The 17445-nt window shown below is 42.5% G+C and overlaps 1 protein-coding gene across 1 annotated transcript in view; it reads right to left on the bottom strand.

Annotated features, from left to right (window-relative positions):
• SORCS3 (sortilin related VPS10 domain containing receptor 3) overlaps positions 1 to 17445 on the bottom strand; it is a 303973-nt gene that overhangs the window by 15382 nt on the left and 271146 nt on the right. Inside the window, 4 exon segments of the mRNA XM_054205785.1 lie at positions 2846 to 2979; positions 5948 to 6134; positions 12927 to 13098; positions 14526 to 14639. Coding sequence (XP_054061760.1) covers positions 2846 to 2979; positions 5948 to 6134; positions 12927 to 13098; positions 14526 to 14639 — 607 coding nt within the window.

Here is a 17445-nt window from a genome sequence, read left to right as displayed (position 1 = left end):
CTAGAAAAAAAAATACAAATCTGTTTGTTCACATGGGACTCACGCACCGAGTCAACAAGGCTGCCAGCTTCTGCTAGCCCTGGAGGTGTGGCTAATGTATACTTCGATATACACACATCCTGGACAAGCAGAATGGGCCGGTATCAAACTGCAGCGATATTAGCACTCTTCCTGGACATTAGAGGTTGTAATTCTGTGCAAAGGCAGATCAGAAGAACCAATCTGGCCTTTCAAATTACAGTTTTTCCTTTTCGTGTGTGTGTATGCTGGACGTTCCATTATCATGGATGATTTCACCTCCATCATGGAGTTTTAACATTCAGCCAACTCCTTAATTTTAATTCAAGCACCAAGACCTGGAAAGTAACTCTAAATTAAATCAAGTAGTTTAAGGTTCATTTGCTCAAACCTATTAGACAGCTGGACACATTTATTAAACTGGACCTGTGTTAATCCAAGCAACTTGGCCTTTGGGTATACTGCAAAAATCAGCACAGTAGAAATTCAGTACAACGGTTCCAGCAGGGTGGGGAGGGCAGCACAAGTGCCTCAGCCAGGTCATTTGACTGTAAGACAACATTTGCCTGTGCAGCAGCACAGGGAGCACCCTAGCGAGACTGCACCATGACACAAGACACGTCTGGTTCTGCCCGGGATGCCGACGGGCTGAACAGGAAATGAAGCTGCAATCCCTCAGAATGGAACAAGAATATATACCAGTCACTATGCACAACTTTACACACCTCATCCTTTAATTCACACACAAATCACTATCCCCGTGTCTTCCACCTGTACTTAGAGCACCATAGTTTGCTCATGAGTGGGCACAGAGAAGGATCTGACATGTACATTGAACATCCCAGAAGGAATTTTGATGTGATGCAGACTTTCGTCCTGAAAAAAAAGAGGTGGCTGCTGTTGTTATGTCTTTATCATTTATATCATGTTACATCCTTTGCCATACTTCTGTCAGAGTTGAAATTGAAGTACATTTCATGAAGTAGCTGGAGCTGATGGTTTGCAAAGGACAAAAGGTGCTCTGAGTCTTTGATGTGGCCACAGGTAAGTGGCACCATCTTTACCAATCCACACCTCAACGTATTTCAGCAACATGTACAATCGCCCCAAGGTATCATAGGAATCAGCTACTCCATGTGCAGCTATGTCCAAAGCATCCATCCCAAACACATCCATATCTACCTGTACTCTGTTGCCTATGGGTCTGAAATTTAAGCTAGAAGATAAAACAGATAACAGATCACATTTACAACCTAGATGCAAGCACCGTGAGAGCTGTATGGAAATCTTCAAACACCACTGCTTTGCTCTACCTTTTCTAGATTACTTTCTATTTCCAAAAATCTTTTTTAAGGCCTTATTCACAACCAACTTCTATATTAAGGACAAAAAAAAAGGCAGGAAAACTCTGACACCCGGGTACACTGGAGGGCTTAAGCAGAGGATCAAGTTACCAGTACCTAAATTGTCTCAGATGTACTCTAATGGCTGTCCATGTGTGAGCGCTGAGCCAAAAATATCTGAACTGTAATGTGATTTTGCATCCCTCTCTTTCAGTGCAGAATAAACTATGTGGAATTAGCTGGTACTTGTCATGGACTGGATGTGCGTATGTGGGTGGTTGCCACAGCTCAGCTAGGGCACAGCAATTTGCCGAGTTAAAGTAAGTAGGTTTTGTTCCTGAGCTCTTCCAGTGCCTCAGTTATGCTTCCACAAAAATAGGTAAGTTCTTACAGTAAGCTTCCTGACTTGACGTAAAATCCCAGTAGACACAGCATTTACTTTTTTTTTTTCTTTTTCTCCTGCTGCTGTTGGTAGCTAGGGTAAGAGGTTAAAACGCGAGCAGCTTTGTCAAAGAGAAAATAAAATACTTGCATGCCTGCTATTTTTTATCTCGAGTTCCATATTTCATGTAAAACCCCTGTTTTTTTTCTACTGTGATCTCACCTCAGTGCATACCCTCAACTGCCACTCAACAATGTAGACAATGGTGTGACTTAAACTGCTTTTGTAAATAACAGCAGACGCTACATTGCAAAATTATCAGCTGTACATTTCACAACTGTAATAATGGAGGATAGTGCCTGTGTCAGCCGTCTCACTCCTAAAGCCTACAATAAAAACTATAGCTAATAAGAAATCCTGCTCTCTCCATTTGAAAGCATGACCGCAACTTGTAGTTTGATTCACTTTATTGATAAAAAAGCTCTTTATAATAAATTTTTGCCAAGCATTTGAAAATTCATTACAAAGAAGTCTCATCTCCCTTGATTACCCAAGGGAGTAATCTCATCTCTCTCAGATTACCCAAGATTGTTGACAATAGTCATGGATGGACACAAACAATTCATTGAGGGTCCAGCTTGAAATTCTAGATGCAACTGGTTATTTGCACACCAACAGTTTTAAAGTATTGTGTTGGAATCGAGCATTATTTACTGCATACTGGTACATAATGCAAACCCCCATAGTTATTTGAACACCAGCAGTTTTTAAACATTGTGTTAAAAGCCAGTATTATCTCATATATAGCGGTACACAATTCAGTTAAGTTGCAAGTGCACGCTAGTAATAACAGTGGTCTTCAAAGCTCAGTACGGCTGATAACAACCAGATGTAAAAAAGTAATGACTCTAGAGAACAACACGAGACAGGAGAAAATAAACTCACAAAGGCTGAAGTTCAGATAATGACAACCCTTTTTAGATAAGGAAAAAAACTAAAACACAAAACAAGCAAAGGCAAGAAGTTTTTATTAGGGCTGAGAGAGTTCCCTGTCTGGTGCAACAAGCTTAGGAAGTAAAAATGAACCAAAGGACAGCCATACCTTGGTGCTGTTACCAAACCACCAGAAGTAGGTAAGTGTGCCTGCCTGGCTGGGCCAAACTACTGCAGTAATGTTGACGTCTTTGTTTCTGATGGCAACAAAGGGGACACTCAGATGGACGTGCTCCACTGGACCTGTGGGAAGAGACAGTTCATTATTAGAGGCTTTGAGGTAAATCCTCCCTGCGCAGTTGTGAACAGCAAGGATCTTTCCTTTAAATAAATCAAATGTCTTATGTCAGCAGTGAGACTCTATTATAGCAATACAAGAGAATTTCAGCAGTCAATAAGCAACAGAAAAAGATACCAGATTAATAAACATAAAATCATACATTTCTGTTCATCACTTTTAATTCTGAGGGAGCCAGAAATGCACATTTTCCACAGTGCTAATTTCAGACAGGGTCAGCACCGTGCTTAGAAGAATTTTTTAAATGCAGTTTGAGGGAGAGTAATGAACTGGCTTTGCACTGGATAGGGCAAGCTGCTATTGAGAGCTTGAGGGATAGGACACAAGAGAGAAAGACGGTGTTTTCTTGAAAATATATCCGCTGAGCTACTACGATTTGTGGGAAAATCATTTTAGCCAAGATGACTTAAATCTGATTATATATGAGGCATTTATGCCTTGATTAATACACTCTGAGTGTTTTTTTAGAAGGTCTCCAAAAGACAGACTCATGATTTTGGAAATCCCTGGTAACTTTTTGACTTTGGCCTGACCTTGAGAAGTCTTTGGGGAATCAGTTACCACTAGTGAAAAGACAGGAACTACTTGAAAGATGTGAGCATTGGCATATCAAAGCACTTAACTGTCAGAAGAACGTGTTTCTGAAAGACTTAATAAAAAACACAGTATCAATGTAAAGTTTTGTCTAATAAATGCAAATGTCCAGAATGAGTCCAGTGCATGAAGTCCAGAATTAAGAAGCCAGTTCCTCTCCAGAAAAAACATGTAAAAAATACTGAGGCTTTGTTTGCTAGTTTGTTTAAAGCTTTTACTATCTCCATTGCTTAATTTTTTGTTTTTACTGGTACCGTATTTCAGCTGGTAACTGCTGCACATCAGTGCTACTGAGTCTTTCTGGATGGTACCTTTTAAAACTCAGCAAACTGATAGACTATCACTGTGAGAAGGAAAAGGATGAAATAAGAAAGAAGTGAGATTTCTTTTTTATAAGACGTTAATTCTAGGAAGCAGGAAATTTGATGATTTTAACTGAGACGATCTTCTTGTGTTACCTCTCAGCTCTTCAAGCATGAAATGGGGACATTAATCACTTCTCCACCTACTTGGATTACAAGGATTTTGGAGAGCAAGAGCTGTTCTTTTACCATTGGAACATACAGCCCCGAGTACAGTGGGACACTGTTCTTGCTTTTGGCTCCCTAAAACTTGTTCTTTTTTCCCCCTGCTCTTTCCCAAGGGGTCTCTACCAGCAAGTCACTCCTGAACTCTGCCCGTAGCAAGTACTCTGGGTTTCCAAGAATAGTAGGTTCCCCCTATTTTGTGACAGCGCACTACTATCTTCAGTTCCTTTAAATGAAGAGATGAGCAGCTTGACAGCAAATTCCAGACAGGTGAAAAGTTGACTGACCCCTGATAAAGCTGCAGGGTAGAAAACTGCTGTTGCTTGAGGCCAAGGAGCTTTTTTCTCCTTTTTTTTCCCCACACAGGATTCCAGCACCAGACAGATCATATAATAAGGGTGATTTATTTAGCAGGCGTTTATGTTTGTACGTTTGAGCTCCAACGGCAAACCTCCTATATTGACTAGTACATCCAAATATATTAAAAGTTTGCTACTGAGGTATCATCTTATTTCAATGTCAGTATGAGTGTAAATGCTTACAAAATATTTCCCTAGAGATAATAAGCTGGCCACCTAAGAATGCTAAAAAAGTCAAAGGAGAGATCTGAGAGGCTGAGGAAGAAGAGGGTAGAGTAGCACAACCAGGACAAGCAACTGCCCCTCATTGCATTTTGCTCCAAAATCCTCAACATGAAAAAGCAGTTCCTATGAGAAAAATCGGATAATCCATACAAAGCTGGTTATTACCACGTAACCATCACTTTTGTCAGCTAATGGCCCAAGGTGAAGGAAAAAACAGTTAATGCTCTAATAACAGGTTGTTAAATGCAGCCATGATTGACTTTGAGGGAATTATGAGCATAATAAAACCTTCAAGGAACATTTATTCCTTTACACAGGGAGCTTGAAATTAAAAAGAAGAAAAAAGTTCTTGAGTGTTGGAAATTTCTGACTTGCTTCCTTCCAGCAGAAACGCTGAACTAAAAGACAGGCAGGCTAGAAGACATTCTGAGAGGCTAAGGGGGAAGACAGACGTGGCTGTGAACACCATTAGGGGCAAAACCGATGAGGTACATCTGAACACAGACAAAGCTCGCTACCCAGTAGATCTAGCCGTCTGAGAGCAGGACAAAGAATTGGGATCTTCCTGGTCTCATCCTGCGTTCCACACCCTCTGCTCTCTCCTGTGGCTTTGAGAAAGCCAGCTGGGGGCTTTATATTTGAGTTTGCTCATGTGCCAAGTGGAGAGAAATTGCACTGATCTACCAAACAGGAGGGATAAGTCAGGGATGTATGTCAAACATGAAATATGAAAAGTAGCACATTAACCCCCGGTACATTCACGTCCCAGGAATTATGCTGAGCATAATGCTTTTCTTTTCTTTAATAAGCACCATAAACTTCTAAATCTTGAATAACTGACTAAAAATTCAGTAGATTAATCGAAACCTCTTGGTATTAGAAGCACATTGAAAACACATATGTGGATTTTATTTCATATGCTGTTTGGTCTCTGACCCTTTCAGAAAGCCCGTGAAACATATTCAAACTTTTCTCTGTATCTGTGGAGGACTGCAAATATACTTGTGTTAAAAGAAACTTCCCTTCCTCTTCATTCAATAAAGTTTACTTAACAAGATAGAAAAATGTCTAAAAGTCCGAGCCTTTGGAAGCGCGTGAGCTGCGTATGATGGTAGGTTTGCGTGTATTCTTAGGCCCCACTGAAGTTGCAGGGTTTTTCAGTGAGGTCAGGTTTTCACCCAAGGAATCTACCAGCTGGAAGTACTTACAGACCACATGCAGGAAGAGGACAGCAGTGTCAGAGCCCAGGCTGTTCTCTGCATATGCTGTCACCTGAAAGATTCCAGCACTCTTATACACGTGGCGGATGCCATCCTCAACAGGGCTGAAATTAGCATAGGATACTGCAATGCCGTCTCCAAAATCAAGCTGAATGTTTGTCCTTTGGAGATCACCCTGCAACAGAGAAGGCTGGATTAGGAAACTGGGCTGATAAGAGCGCTTTATATTACCCTCCATCTCACTCCTCAGTTCCATTTCATTAGCACGGACACAAACTTGTAAATTTACCAGAAAAGCCTATCTTTGTTCTGTTAGTCCCCAAAGTGGCCAGATTCAAATCAACACCAGGTAATTATATACAAGCAATGCTTAGAGGAGCTGAACATTTACACCTGTAAAGAGATGTTATTCCCCTCTCTTAGGTTTAGAGATTTTGGGAGGGCAGAGTGCCAAACATGCATATATCAAGGGGACCATATTTGAACCATCTAATGCAATGTATGGCTGGGGATCATGCGTCACTGAAGTGGCCAGTGTCACTTTGCACAGCCTTTCATTGAATGGGTGGGTCCAACAAGTACCTCCGTCAGAGGCGGTGAGATGGGAGGCACTGCACTGATGGTAGGCTAGATGCTACCTGGAGAGCAATTCCCACGTGCATGTGGGAGCATCGGGAATACCCTGGAGACAGGACAATGGTTGAAGTGGCTCTCCAATACGTTCCAAAGAAACAGAACCTAGTCACTGAGATGCTGTAAATCTAGTCTAAGCTAGTTTTCCAGGCTTCCTGTATAGTCAATGAAAGGGAGAGAAAGAAAGACAGCAAGAAACCAACACATCCCATCCTAAGATAACTGAGACAGGTGACATGAATCATCTGCAAATATCCATCCCTGTACCCTGATGACAGAGAGCCTAGATGACTAGTTTCAGGTAGACATGTAACTTCAGGACGGCTGAATTTATACAGGTTGACTCCCACACCGAGGACTGACAGTTTTTGTCAGTCAACACAGAGGTAGGGCCTGGATACACAGGAGAACGAAGTAGATGATGAGAAAATCCCTTCTAGGATTACTGTCAATGACAGCTATTAAATGAAGGAGGGAACAACAGACAAGCGATTCCAACATTGCAGGTATTCTCTAGAGGCAGTAGCTGCACTGTTTTAATTTAAATCACGCTTTAAACCACCGCAGTTGAACTGTAGAAGCGTCTGTTACTTCAGTTTCTTGGAGCCTTACTTTATACTTGTCCCCAGCTGATTAAAATAACACAAAACAAGGCTAATTCAAACAGAGCTAAAGCCCACTGCAGTGGTTTCACTAAACTGAAATAAAACTATACCTCAAATTAAATCTCTGTAACTTTCTGCATATATATAAAATGTGTTGGCTCGAGTCATCTCCTTTCATGAAAGGTCTCCGCTGTATTCACTATGGGTGAAGAAAACACCACTACCTTTTTGGAGATGCTCCTAGTCCAAAACTGAAACCAATCCCCAGACATATCGAAGAATAAAAGAAAAAAATAGTCAAAATATCCTTGCTTCTAAATGTAACCCTTTTTTGTTTGTTTGTTTGTTTAAATAGAAAATTCAGAAATATTTCCTGGCCATCTCATAAACCCCATTATAGCTGTAAATGCACAGGGTCAGGATCAAAGCTAATGTGCAATTCCAGAACTGAGTGATCTAAGGGACGGAAACAACCATGTAGCTCGCAGCCGGTTCTGATGTACCTCCAATCCCTTCACAGCCAGCTCAAATCCTGCAGGGTCCTACATCCACTGGGCGCACTGAAAAAGACCACTGAACTCACGGATTTCACCAAAGCCTCTGGGCCAGGTATTGCACAAAACAAACCATGACTTCCTAGCAAAACTGTGCAGATCAGACAAAGGGCTAAGATTGCTTGGGACAACCACACCTGTGACAGTCCCCAAAAGTTTTAGAACTGACAGCACCAGCTTTCCTCTGAGCAGTAGTTTTCAAGTTTACCTGTGTGCAGCAAAGCACATGACTTGCAGCCTAAATTCTATGAACTTCAAATCCGTAGGTGATTTTTCATACGGTCCAAACACGTTCATACATAGCACGGATCATGACTTCTTATCATCCCAGGACAGTCAGGATAAAGGTAGAATATTGGGTGGATCATGGAAAAAGAGGCCCTTAAATCAGGAATAAGTGGTTCACGGGGTGTTCTAACCCAAATGATCAGCAACTGAGACCAAAGGTGCACAACAAAGGCTCCTGCAGAAACAGAAATACCCAGGAAAAGCAAGGGGTCCCAGTTCTTGCCTCCCACTGACTCCAAACTCACGGGAGCTGCTGTCTTACTGGCAGTTTCCATGAGCCTGTTGAAGTGGCAATCACGGTACTGACACAGGCAGGATGCTGCGTTGCTGTGTTCTGCTACTGGTCCCAGTCCTGAAAGCGCACCTGATCTTGTCCTTTGGATGGAAACCTAGGAGCTAGGAGCACAGACAAGAAGCCAGACTCCACTGAAGCAGGACCCCTGTGTAGATAATCAGGATCACAGCATGCCCCACAGACTTTATCTTCCTCATAGGCTATGCCTGCATTAAAAATCAGTGTGTAGGAAGGGTATTTTTCAGATGTGAATTTGCCTTGAGTGTATACTTGGAGTCTTCGGGTACACACCCATATAATCAGGGTTATTACATGTAGTTCTTGAAATACGGATATTTGGTTATATATGTTAGATCTCTCTCCTTCCTTGCTCCATCATGCCCTTTCCACAAGAGCCAGGGGAATCTTCTCTATTGACTTGATCAGGCCACAGTTTTCACCTCTGTCCTACTAGGACATTAAAAATAAAACAAAAACAAAACATAGAAGACTAGAGTGGTAGTGATACTAAAACCTATCTATAATATTGAGTAGCCAATAACATCCTTTTGACAGGGAGTTTTTTAAGTCAGTCTGAGAAATTCTCTAGCAGGGCAAAATTACACTCTTGGGATATTCAGTTATTTGATAGAAAGGCTCCCACAGCTTGTTAAACCTTTCAAATCCACTTCTCAAGGGAGTGTACTAAGACCGCAAGTTCATCTCATATGGAAGACACTGAATAGAGGATAAAAATTTGATCTGGGCTGGATTCATCACTGGTGACCTCGGGCTGAAATCTCTTGCAGCCATCGCGGCAGCTCCTCTCTCACACCTTACAATTCTTTTCTATTTTGTCCTTTCTTCTCCAATATGATTCAATCTGAAATGAGAAGGTTTGAAGTGGGGAAGCAGGATCAGATTTTTTATGACTAAACAGTAGCAGACGATCTTTCAACCCAATTACAAGAGTTGGGTCTTCAATGCAAAGCCTGCCCATCACACCAATCATGTTTCCTTTCTCCTTTTCATAACTCTGTATCCAGTATATACAATACTAAAACAAGTGTGCTAGCCCCACACATGATGTCAGATATTCTGGAGTTTATGAATATAAATTAAGATAGAAATGAAGTGGAGGCATTTCAAATGGAAAAAATTCATTGATCTCCATATATATTCAAAAGGTGCATTCCATTGCTTTAAGCCCCGTAAACTACCAACAGGGAATGCGCTAAGGGCTGTCACAAAGATTGGAGCTCTGCACACTGAAATCGATGAGCAGGCAAAGGGTAGCAGAATGCGTGGAGAGCAGTATTGCCATGGAACAGCCCTTCAAAGTCATCTCCCCACGATGACTAGCCTGGGAAAGTTTTCCTGCCTGGAAGCCACAGTAGCAAAGTGAAAAAAACTGTAGAGACAGAACAGTGGTTGAAATTTTGGTCTTCTGGAGTTAAGAGCCAAATTCCCCCTGATTTCAGGAGGGCTATATTTCATCCAACATATGCTTGGGGCGGGGGAGGGTGTGTGGAATGTATGTACACGATGTATTTTGGTTCTTCTAATAAAGCTCTCAAATTTTTTGCATAAAAATATGACATGGATGTGGCTATTTCTTTCTATAGATACAGTTTAGCAATCTTCTAACAGATGTGCGGACCTCCAATACTTGCTCAGGCTCGTTCTCTGAATAGTCACAGCTTGCCTTCTCAGGTCACTTGCAATTACAACCCTGTTACAAAGCCTTGCCATCGCCTTGCAATTACTCAAAAAAAGAATCCGTGAGATGGCATAAACAGAAGTCAAGGGAACAGAACAGTTCAGTAACTGGAGCTGCCACATAAACAACTGTTTAGGCCTGAGGGGAGTTTAAGTACCCTTCAGAGGGGAGCTGAGGATGCACGGAAAAGATCAGGTGCAAAACCAGATTCATATATCTATTCAAGAACACAGCTCCATACAACAGCATTTTGGCGGTCTATTATTTCTTTGTGGTCAAACTCAAGCTTGGATTTTAGAAAAATGTAAAAAAAAATTCTCTTATCTCCTCGTCTTCCCTTGCATGTCTACACAGTCCAAATCACAGTCCAGCCCCATATTTCTGAAAACACAGCAAAACCATTCAGTCATTCTGCATTTCTTTGTCCATTGTCATTGCCACACACTATTCTGAATTACCACCGTGAACAATACTACTAAAGCTAAATCTATGAATTCTAAGAAATTTAGTTTTCAATTAACTATGATAAAGTCCTCATTTACCATTGGACGGCATAAAGGTAAAGGTCAGTCACGTCAATATATTGAGAGTGTGTACTAGAAGGTAGAAAGGAACTGATGGCTAATGACAAAGTTGCCGATCAGGGTTAGTCTGAAACTGTAGGAAGATTGAATGGAGACCACACAGATGAATCCATAGGAGAACTCGTCAGACTGCTGTTTGGCTCAGAAAGTGAGTGTAGAAATAGGTGCAAAACAACCCACCAGGAAACAGACTGACCAAAGAAGGCAAAGGGAGGCAGGAATGAATCCGTATGACAGCAAGGTATGTAATAATTAAGACTTCTACAGAAATTATTACTTCCAACTAATAAGGAATGCTTTGATTACAATTCATTTGTCTCAGGTTCACATTGAAAGATGGGAATGCTTGTGCCCAAAATCTCAGTGTTCTTTATTTTTTTCCTCCTAAAATGTCTATTCTTTTAAGAAGCAAACTCAACACACAACTCTCTGCGGAATAAGCTGTTCACCCACAAAGACATGTTCTTGAAAATCCTTTTCCCTTAGAAAAAAATTTGTTTCAATGAAATGTTTTTCTAACCATCCTTATTTTTCAACAAAGGACATAGACTGTACGCCCTCACGTATTTATTCAGCTGCCTCTTCAATCTCTAAAGCCTTGTAAAGACTCCACTCTCCAGCTACCTTGACTGCTGCCTTATTCCCCATCTGTTTATCATTCTTTGTATGCAGCAGTTCCGCTTGAGTTCCTTAATAAATTACTACTAGATTCCTAATTTTTAGATTATGTCTGTTCCTTTCTAAACTCCCACTCACAGTGTCTATACAAATCGTCTTACCATGTCAAGTCTGCAGAATATAAAAGAATCACCCAGGTAGACAAGAAATCCCCTTTGTATAAAAGCAGAGCACACATGAACCTCTGAGGAAGTATGTAAAAAGGCCCTGTCAGAATAGCGTGGTCCCAATGAAACATTTAGGTACTGCATAACAATTTAAATTAATAGAAGTGTGTGTGTGTGTTTAAAAAAAATACTAATAAGGCATCACGAGAAAAAACTTCTCCATGGCAGTATGCTCAGATTTAAAACAGCTTCTTGTATTCTTGAAGGTCTTAGTTGCCAATGGAGGCTACTCTGGGGACTGGGAGGGGAAGGGCCACAAGCCTTGCCCTGTTTCTAATATGCTTTCCCTAGAGATCTAATGTTGCTTGTTGTCAGAGGCAGGATACTTCGGAGACAGGCATCTAGGCTGTTCTGGTGTCATTATTCTTACACTTGTGACCATGACATGTCTGGCTCCCAGCTGTCTCCAAGTACTATCCCAAAATGAAGTACACAGGACAGAGTAAATGACAAAATGTACTTGTGGTTCTCCAACACCGCCTCATTCCCTTGCTGCCCCTCCTGCGACACCCAGAGATGCTAGAGGTGAGGTTGTGAGTTGACTGTTCAGTTTAACCAGAAAACAGAAGTAACACAATCCATTGCGGGAAAATCACTGTTGGATCTCCAATGACACCTTCCACGGGCAGCCAAAAGCTAGCAGGGGAATGCAGCAGCTGCAAACACAGCAGGGCTTTTTGTGGTGCAGTCACACATATCTCTAAACACCAAATCAAATGACAGACCAGAAGAGAAATAAGATCATTTGAAAGCCCATCCTGTCCGCCTGAATATATAGCAAGTGCCTTCCCTAGCTATCCAGCGCTCCACTGAGCCACAAGCCTTGGTGACACAGGCTGCACCACACGTGTTTGCCAAACAGAGGGCTACCTGGCTCAGATCACCAGAAGTGCCTTTTGATGCTTCATGCACCATCACGGCCTGGTATCACGCTACTGTTGGCTACACAGGGAATCACAACACATTATAAATAAAACAGATATGGGCTGGGGAGCTCAGAGGTGGTTTGAAGAGGCTCAGTTCCAACTGTAAAAAAATAACGTCCCTTACTGCTTCCCATGAGTCTGAAAATGCTCCCCATTGTTCTTAACCTTTCCCAGCAAAGCTTCAGCTAAAGCTTTTCATCCCAGAAACAAAATTATTTAGCATAGAGACACCATGTCTGCCTCACAAACTCCACAAACTGCAGTTCACGGGAGTCAGCAAGAAGATGGTGGGGAAATGCTTTCTTCAGCATTGGCTTCATCATCACTGGTAGACGAGATAACCATCCAAATACTCCTCTGGCTTGACCCAATATGTTTCATGTATAGCCCTCTTTCATGAATTCTCCTAAATCTCAGGAGTGTTCATCATTTCATGACCCCACCTGATGGCTATTTTCCTCTCAGCAGCCTGACAGGTGAAGGAAAAGAGTGCCAGTCCTGCCTCGCAGTGAAAGGTTTGCTGAGGCCACTAACAAACCTCTTCCATAAGGATGATGAAGGTGGCGTTGTGTCCCTGCTCTGTGACCAATTTTCCATCAGTAGTGAGGATGTGCAGTCCTCGGGGTGCTTTTCCAGGGCATTTCTCCATCTTGGCCATGTACCTCTCTCTCAAGCCATCTGTGCAGTTGTTAGACACAATCCTTCGGTACCTGGGGAACAGTAACAATAGGAAATTGGGCTCAGGCGGTGGGCAGAAAAGTTTCTTTGTTTTATTTTTGTTTTGTTTCTCCATATTAATGCATGTGTTTTTTCAAAGGCCAACTGCCTGCACGATTCCCTCGCTGAAAGGAAGAATCAAAGAAACCTAACGCTTTATTAAATTGGAGAAAGCCAAACAAACCACAATGCAACCTTCTCCAGAGACTCTCAGCAGCATCAGTGAGAACAGACACACATTGTGGAGGTGAATTATTCTGCACTGCTAAAAGGCAGAGAACTTCCCCAACTCCCCATGCCTGCAGGGTTGCACCCTGCATCCTGGCTTTTTAATTATGCTTTTTATTACATTTTGTCTGCCTCTACTCTGCTAGAAGGTGCTTGGAATGGTCTGCCAAGAGCTTTGTCCAATCCCATTTTAAAATGATTCAAGGATCGGGTTTTTCTCTTGGCTCTTCCTGGAAGAGGTTAGCTAACTAGCATGACACTTGGCTATTCCTAGTGTTGTTGTGGGGGATTAACCCTTTCTAGTAATTTCACAGTAAAAATACAGGATTGGTTAAGAAGCCACAGACCCCAACTATTTTCTTACTGCTCTCTGTCAAGAGGGCTACAAGCGGTCATACTGGCCTGTAATTACATCCCATATTTATAGCAAACTTTCAGCTGAAAGGGGGTCTCTGAAGTTAAGTGACTCCAGACTCCCAGCAGCCTCACTTTATTCAGCCACCCACGTCAACCAGCCACGAACAACCCTGTCATAACCCATGGCTCAGAAGCAGCCCTGCAAAGTCTTCAGGGCCTGCACTGCCCGAGAAGGAACATCGCAACTTTGCACCAGCCAGTGCAATCAGAGTTTCAGGGTATCCCCTGCATGACAGAATAGCATTTCCAAAGCGATACTACTATAATAAACCAACACGTGCCATCTGTTCTGGGTAAAACCAAGAGAAACCAGCACATGTAGCTTGTCTGAAATCTCAAGGCATTGTATATACAAAGTGAAAACGGCAGACGGGAAAAAAAAGAGGCTAAAAGATTGCAGCTGTAAGATAGGAAGAGGCTCAATGAAAAACGATGTGAAATACCTTGAACCTGTCCTTTTAAATGTTCAGCTGTCTCTCAGATAGACCTTCTTGATTCGCATTTTAATTTTGCAGCAAAGGGGAGCTCCAAGTCTAGGCTCCAGGGATCATACATCACTTGATAGCAATACAATATCTACACGTCACTTATGTTAATGTGCTTCTCCCTGCCTCTGAGGAATGAGGCAATGTTCCATACAGATGCTGCTGCAAACATTACCTCACGAATAAGACTGGAAAAGAGCCAGGCGGGATGCAGAGAAAAAAAGAACGATTCAGGTTCTCTTGTCTACTGCAAGGTCAACAAAACCAGAGACATTGCAAGGTTCACTTACCCAGTGCTGTTCAAGTAGTTCTGACCAATGCTGCAATCCTTGGACAGGGAGGACGGGCTGAACCAGAAGGCTGGGACACACTGGTTGTTGCTGTGCCTCTCATACCCATAGTCACTACGGAGAAAAGTAATGAGTGCATCTCTGTACCTGCTCACCAGATTTAGCTCAGAGGTTTAGGTGACAGTTTTGATCCCCAAAGCATGCGTGTGTTGGCGGCTCTCTGCTGGACGGCACAACATCATGGGTTAGGCTCATCCAGAGACAAAGTGCTTGATTAGTTTGAGAGGCAGGAACGTAGTTCACAGAAGGTATGTGATACCTGACAACACCAGAACTACCAACCTTGCAGAGCACCGTGGGACTCATGTTTCATTTGGTAACAAAACATGGGCAGAGATTCAGAAAGAAAATTGTAAGGTTAATTTCTTTTCCTATTAATCTCTAATAATTTCACTTGTTGGGTTTGCTTGCTTTTTGCAGTCTTTGCTTTCAGAACAAACCAGACTAATTCCAAGATCTAACGCCATTTTTTCTCAATGAAGCAGTTAACAATATGTAACACTAGGAACACTGCCTGAACAACTAGCCAAGGTATGTAAATTTACGTATTTTAATGGCCTCCCTGCTCCGTGACTGAGCTATGACCGGCTGGAAAGAAAACCATAGCTGATGTTTTTCCAACACTAAACTAAAACAACACAGCCAGCTTGGTAGTCTAAGGATTACATGACATTGTGTCACATGGGGAAGGGAATCCAGGGTATTGATGCTTCCTTGGACCGCCAAAGACTAGATGTGCACACAACCACATCCAAGACTCCTTTTTAACAGCTGCCTTTGCAAGCCAATACAATGATGAAGCAACAGGATTAATCCAAAGCCTTCCATAAGTTTTAATGGGCTCTGAATCAGGTCTCTATGCATAGCCTCTATTGGCCAGCTGGCTTCAAGGGGTAAATAAAAAGAGATTCTGGATTTTTGCCTGAAGCAGGTTAACAAATGCCAACAAACTAAATCTCTGTGGAAACGCAGACACCACAGAAGTCACTGTCTCAAAAGCCCTCTGTGCCCTTTAGGACACTGAGTTTTATCCTTCCCCTATTCAGAGTCTGAATTGCCAACAGAAAGTCTCTAGGAAGAGCTTTGGTGAGACAAAATTGTGCTATGTCCCCAGTGACCCAGGCTGCTACCGTTCCTTTTTTGGAGGGCAAAAATTCTGCAAGCTACTTTAAAAGGTTTGGAGATTCCCTAATGCTCTTTCTCTCAACATTCAATTTAATCATTCTCAGTGGGTCCGACCTGCACAGTCAAAAATGCCTGGCAGTGACTTGGTAATTAAAAATATGCAGGAGGAGCTGTACTTTGCCCTAAAGAAGAAAAGAGCTGCATAAATATTTAATAAAATTAAAGACAACATTGCTGTATGCCCTCAAGGTTCTGTGCTTGTTCATTAACTTCTGGTAAATGTATATTAAAACCTCGCATGCTGCCCACCTTCCTTCTCATAAGCCCCAGGGTTTGCATAAGTTAAGGAAATAATCAAGTCCAGCTGCTGTGCTGTCTTTCTCAGGAAAGCTATCTTGACAGAGTAAATAAAGAAGCAGGAGGGAGGAAAAGAAAGATCAGTGAGCATCTTAATAACACTTCTGAGTTCCTTCTGCCATTCTCTCTGTCAGAAAAAGGCCAGGGCTTGCTTTTGGAAATGACTGCAAGGGTTGGAAGGAGTCACCTCTGATCTTGGCTTATGAGGATTTGTTGAACTGGGGCCCTGAATCATGATTTATGCCCCGAAAATTCAGATCAGCCTTATATCTAACAGCAGGAAACAGACAGCACTGCAACATGAGGCAGAAAGGGGCAAGGGCACTGTGACCAAATGGAGGGAGCGCAGCCCTCACAGCTTGTGCTGCAGAGCTCCTGCAGCACGAGTCCTGCCTGCACAGCTCTCGAAGGCAGGCGTCATCACACCTAGTAGCATGGGACGCTCTCTGACCAGAACCAGCCTCCAAACCTACTTACTGGGGAAACAGAGGGCCCGTCTGTTGGGAACTGCTGGTCAGTGTGCTCTCACAACCCCAGGTGCTCACCCTCCTGCTTTCCCTGACTGTCCACAGGACCTGCTCAGTTCACACACAAGAGACGGGACAATCAGTGCTGCCAAGAACAACTGGCAATTGTGAACCCAGCCAGAAATGGCTGAGTAAACATCTTTCCTTTTCAAAAGCACCAAGGGAAAGAGTAGGAGCTGTCCTTCCAACTGTAGATACCTACATCAGGGATGTATCTCCGTGAGCTGCTGCCTAGAGCCTTCTTCCAGTCAGCAGAGAGAAAAGGCACTTCTCAGCACTTCCCCTTCACATATTGACATCCAAAAGAAGGCAGATGAATCATATTCTAGAATAACCTGTATCTTGCCACTGACTAAATAATTGTCTCATCCTTTAGAAGTCAAAAGTCAGAGCAGATGAGTCCACCTTCCTCTTTGAAAATCACTTTTAAGATGATCAAGCTTGGCACCCCATTTCCAGCACTGCTCCTGTTTTCTTCAAACTGATTGCCCCATCCATTCTTCCAGTCAGCCCTTCAGACTAGCATCAAAACTCACCCTGAAATTGAAGCTTGTTCTTCTGATTCTCCACCACCAGCTACAATAATTTTGCAATTGGAAGCCAGTTAACAATTCTGTTGGCAGCGCAGAGTCTGAAACAAAAGCCAGCTTGCTGTGCTCTAACTGCATTTCCTCTGCAGGACTGACAAGGTTAACAGCAATATTCTCTCATGTTAGTGAGAAAGTTAAGCGAAAATGATATTGAACACATGCAAGGAACATGTCGATTGATTGAAAAGGTGCATTCTGATGCAGACCCTTTTCAAGGCAGAACAGCACTTAAGGCCAATTTAGCTACCGCAATTTTCCACT

This window comes from Rissa tridactyla, chromosome 6 (assembly GCF_028500815.1).
Source record: "Rissa tridactyla isolate bRisTri1 chromosome 6, bRisTri1.patW.cur.20221130, whole genome shotgun sequence".
Taxonomy (NCBI): Eukaryota; Metazoa; Chordata; class Aves; order Charadriiformes; family Laridae; genus Rissa; species Rissa tridactyla.
Note: the sequence above shows the minus strand (reverse complement) of the source record. Positions and strands in the feature narration are given on the sequence as shown.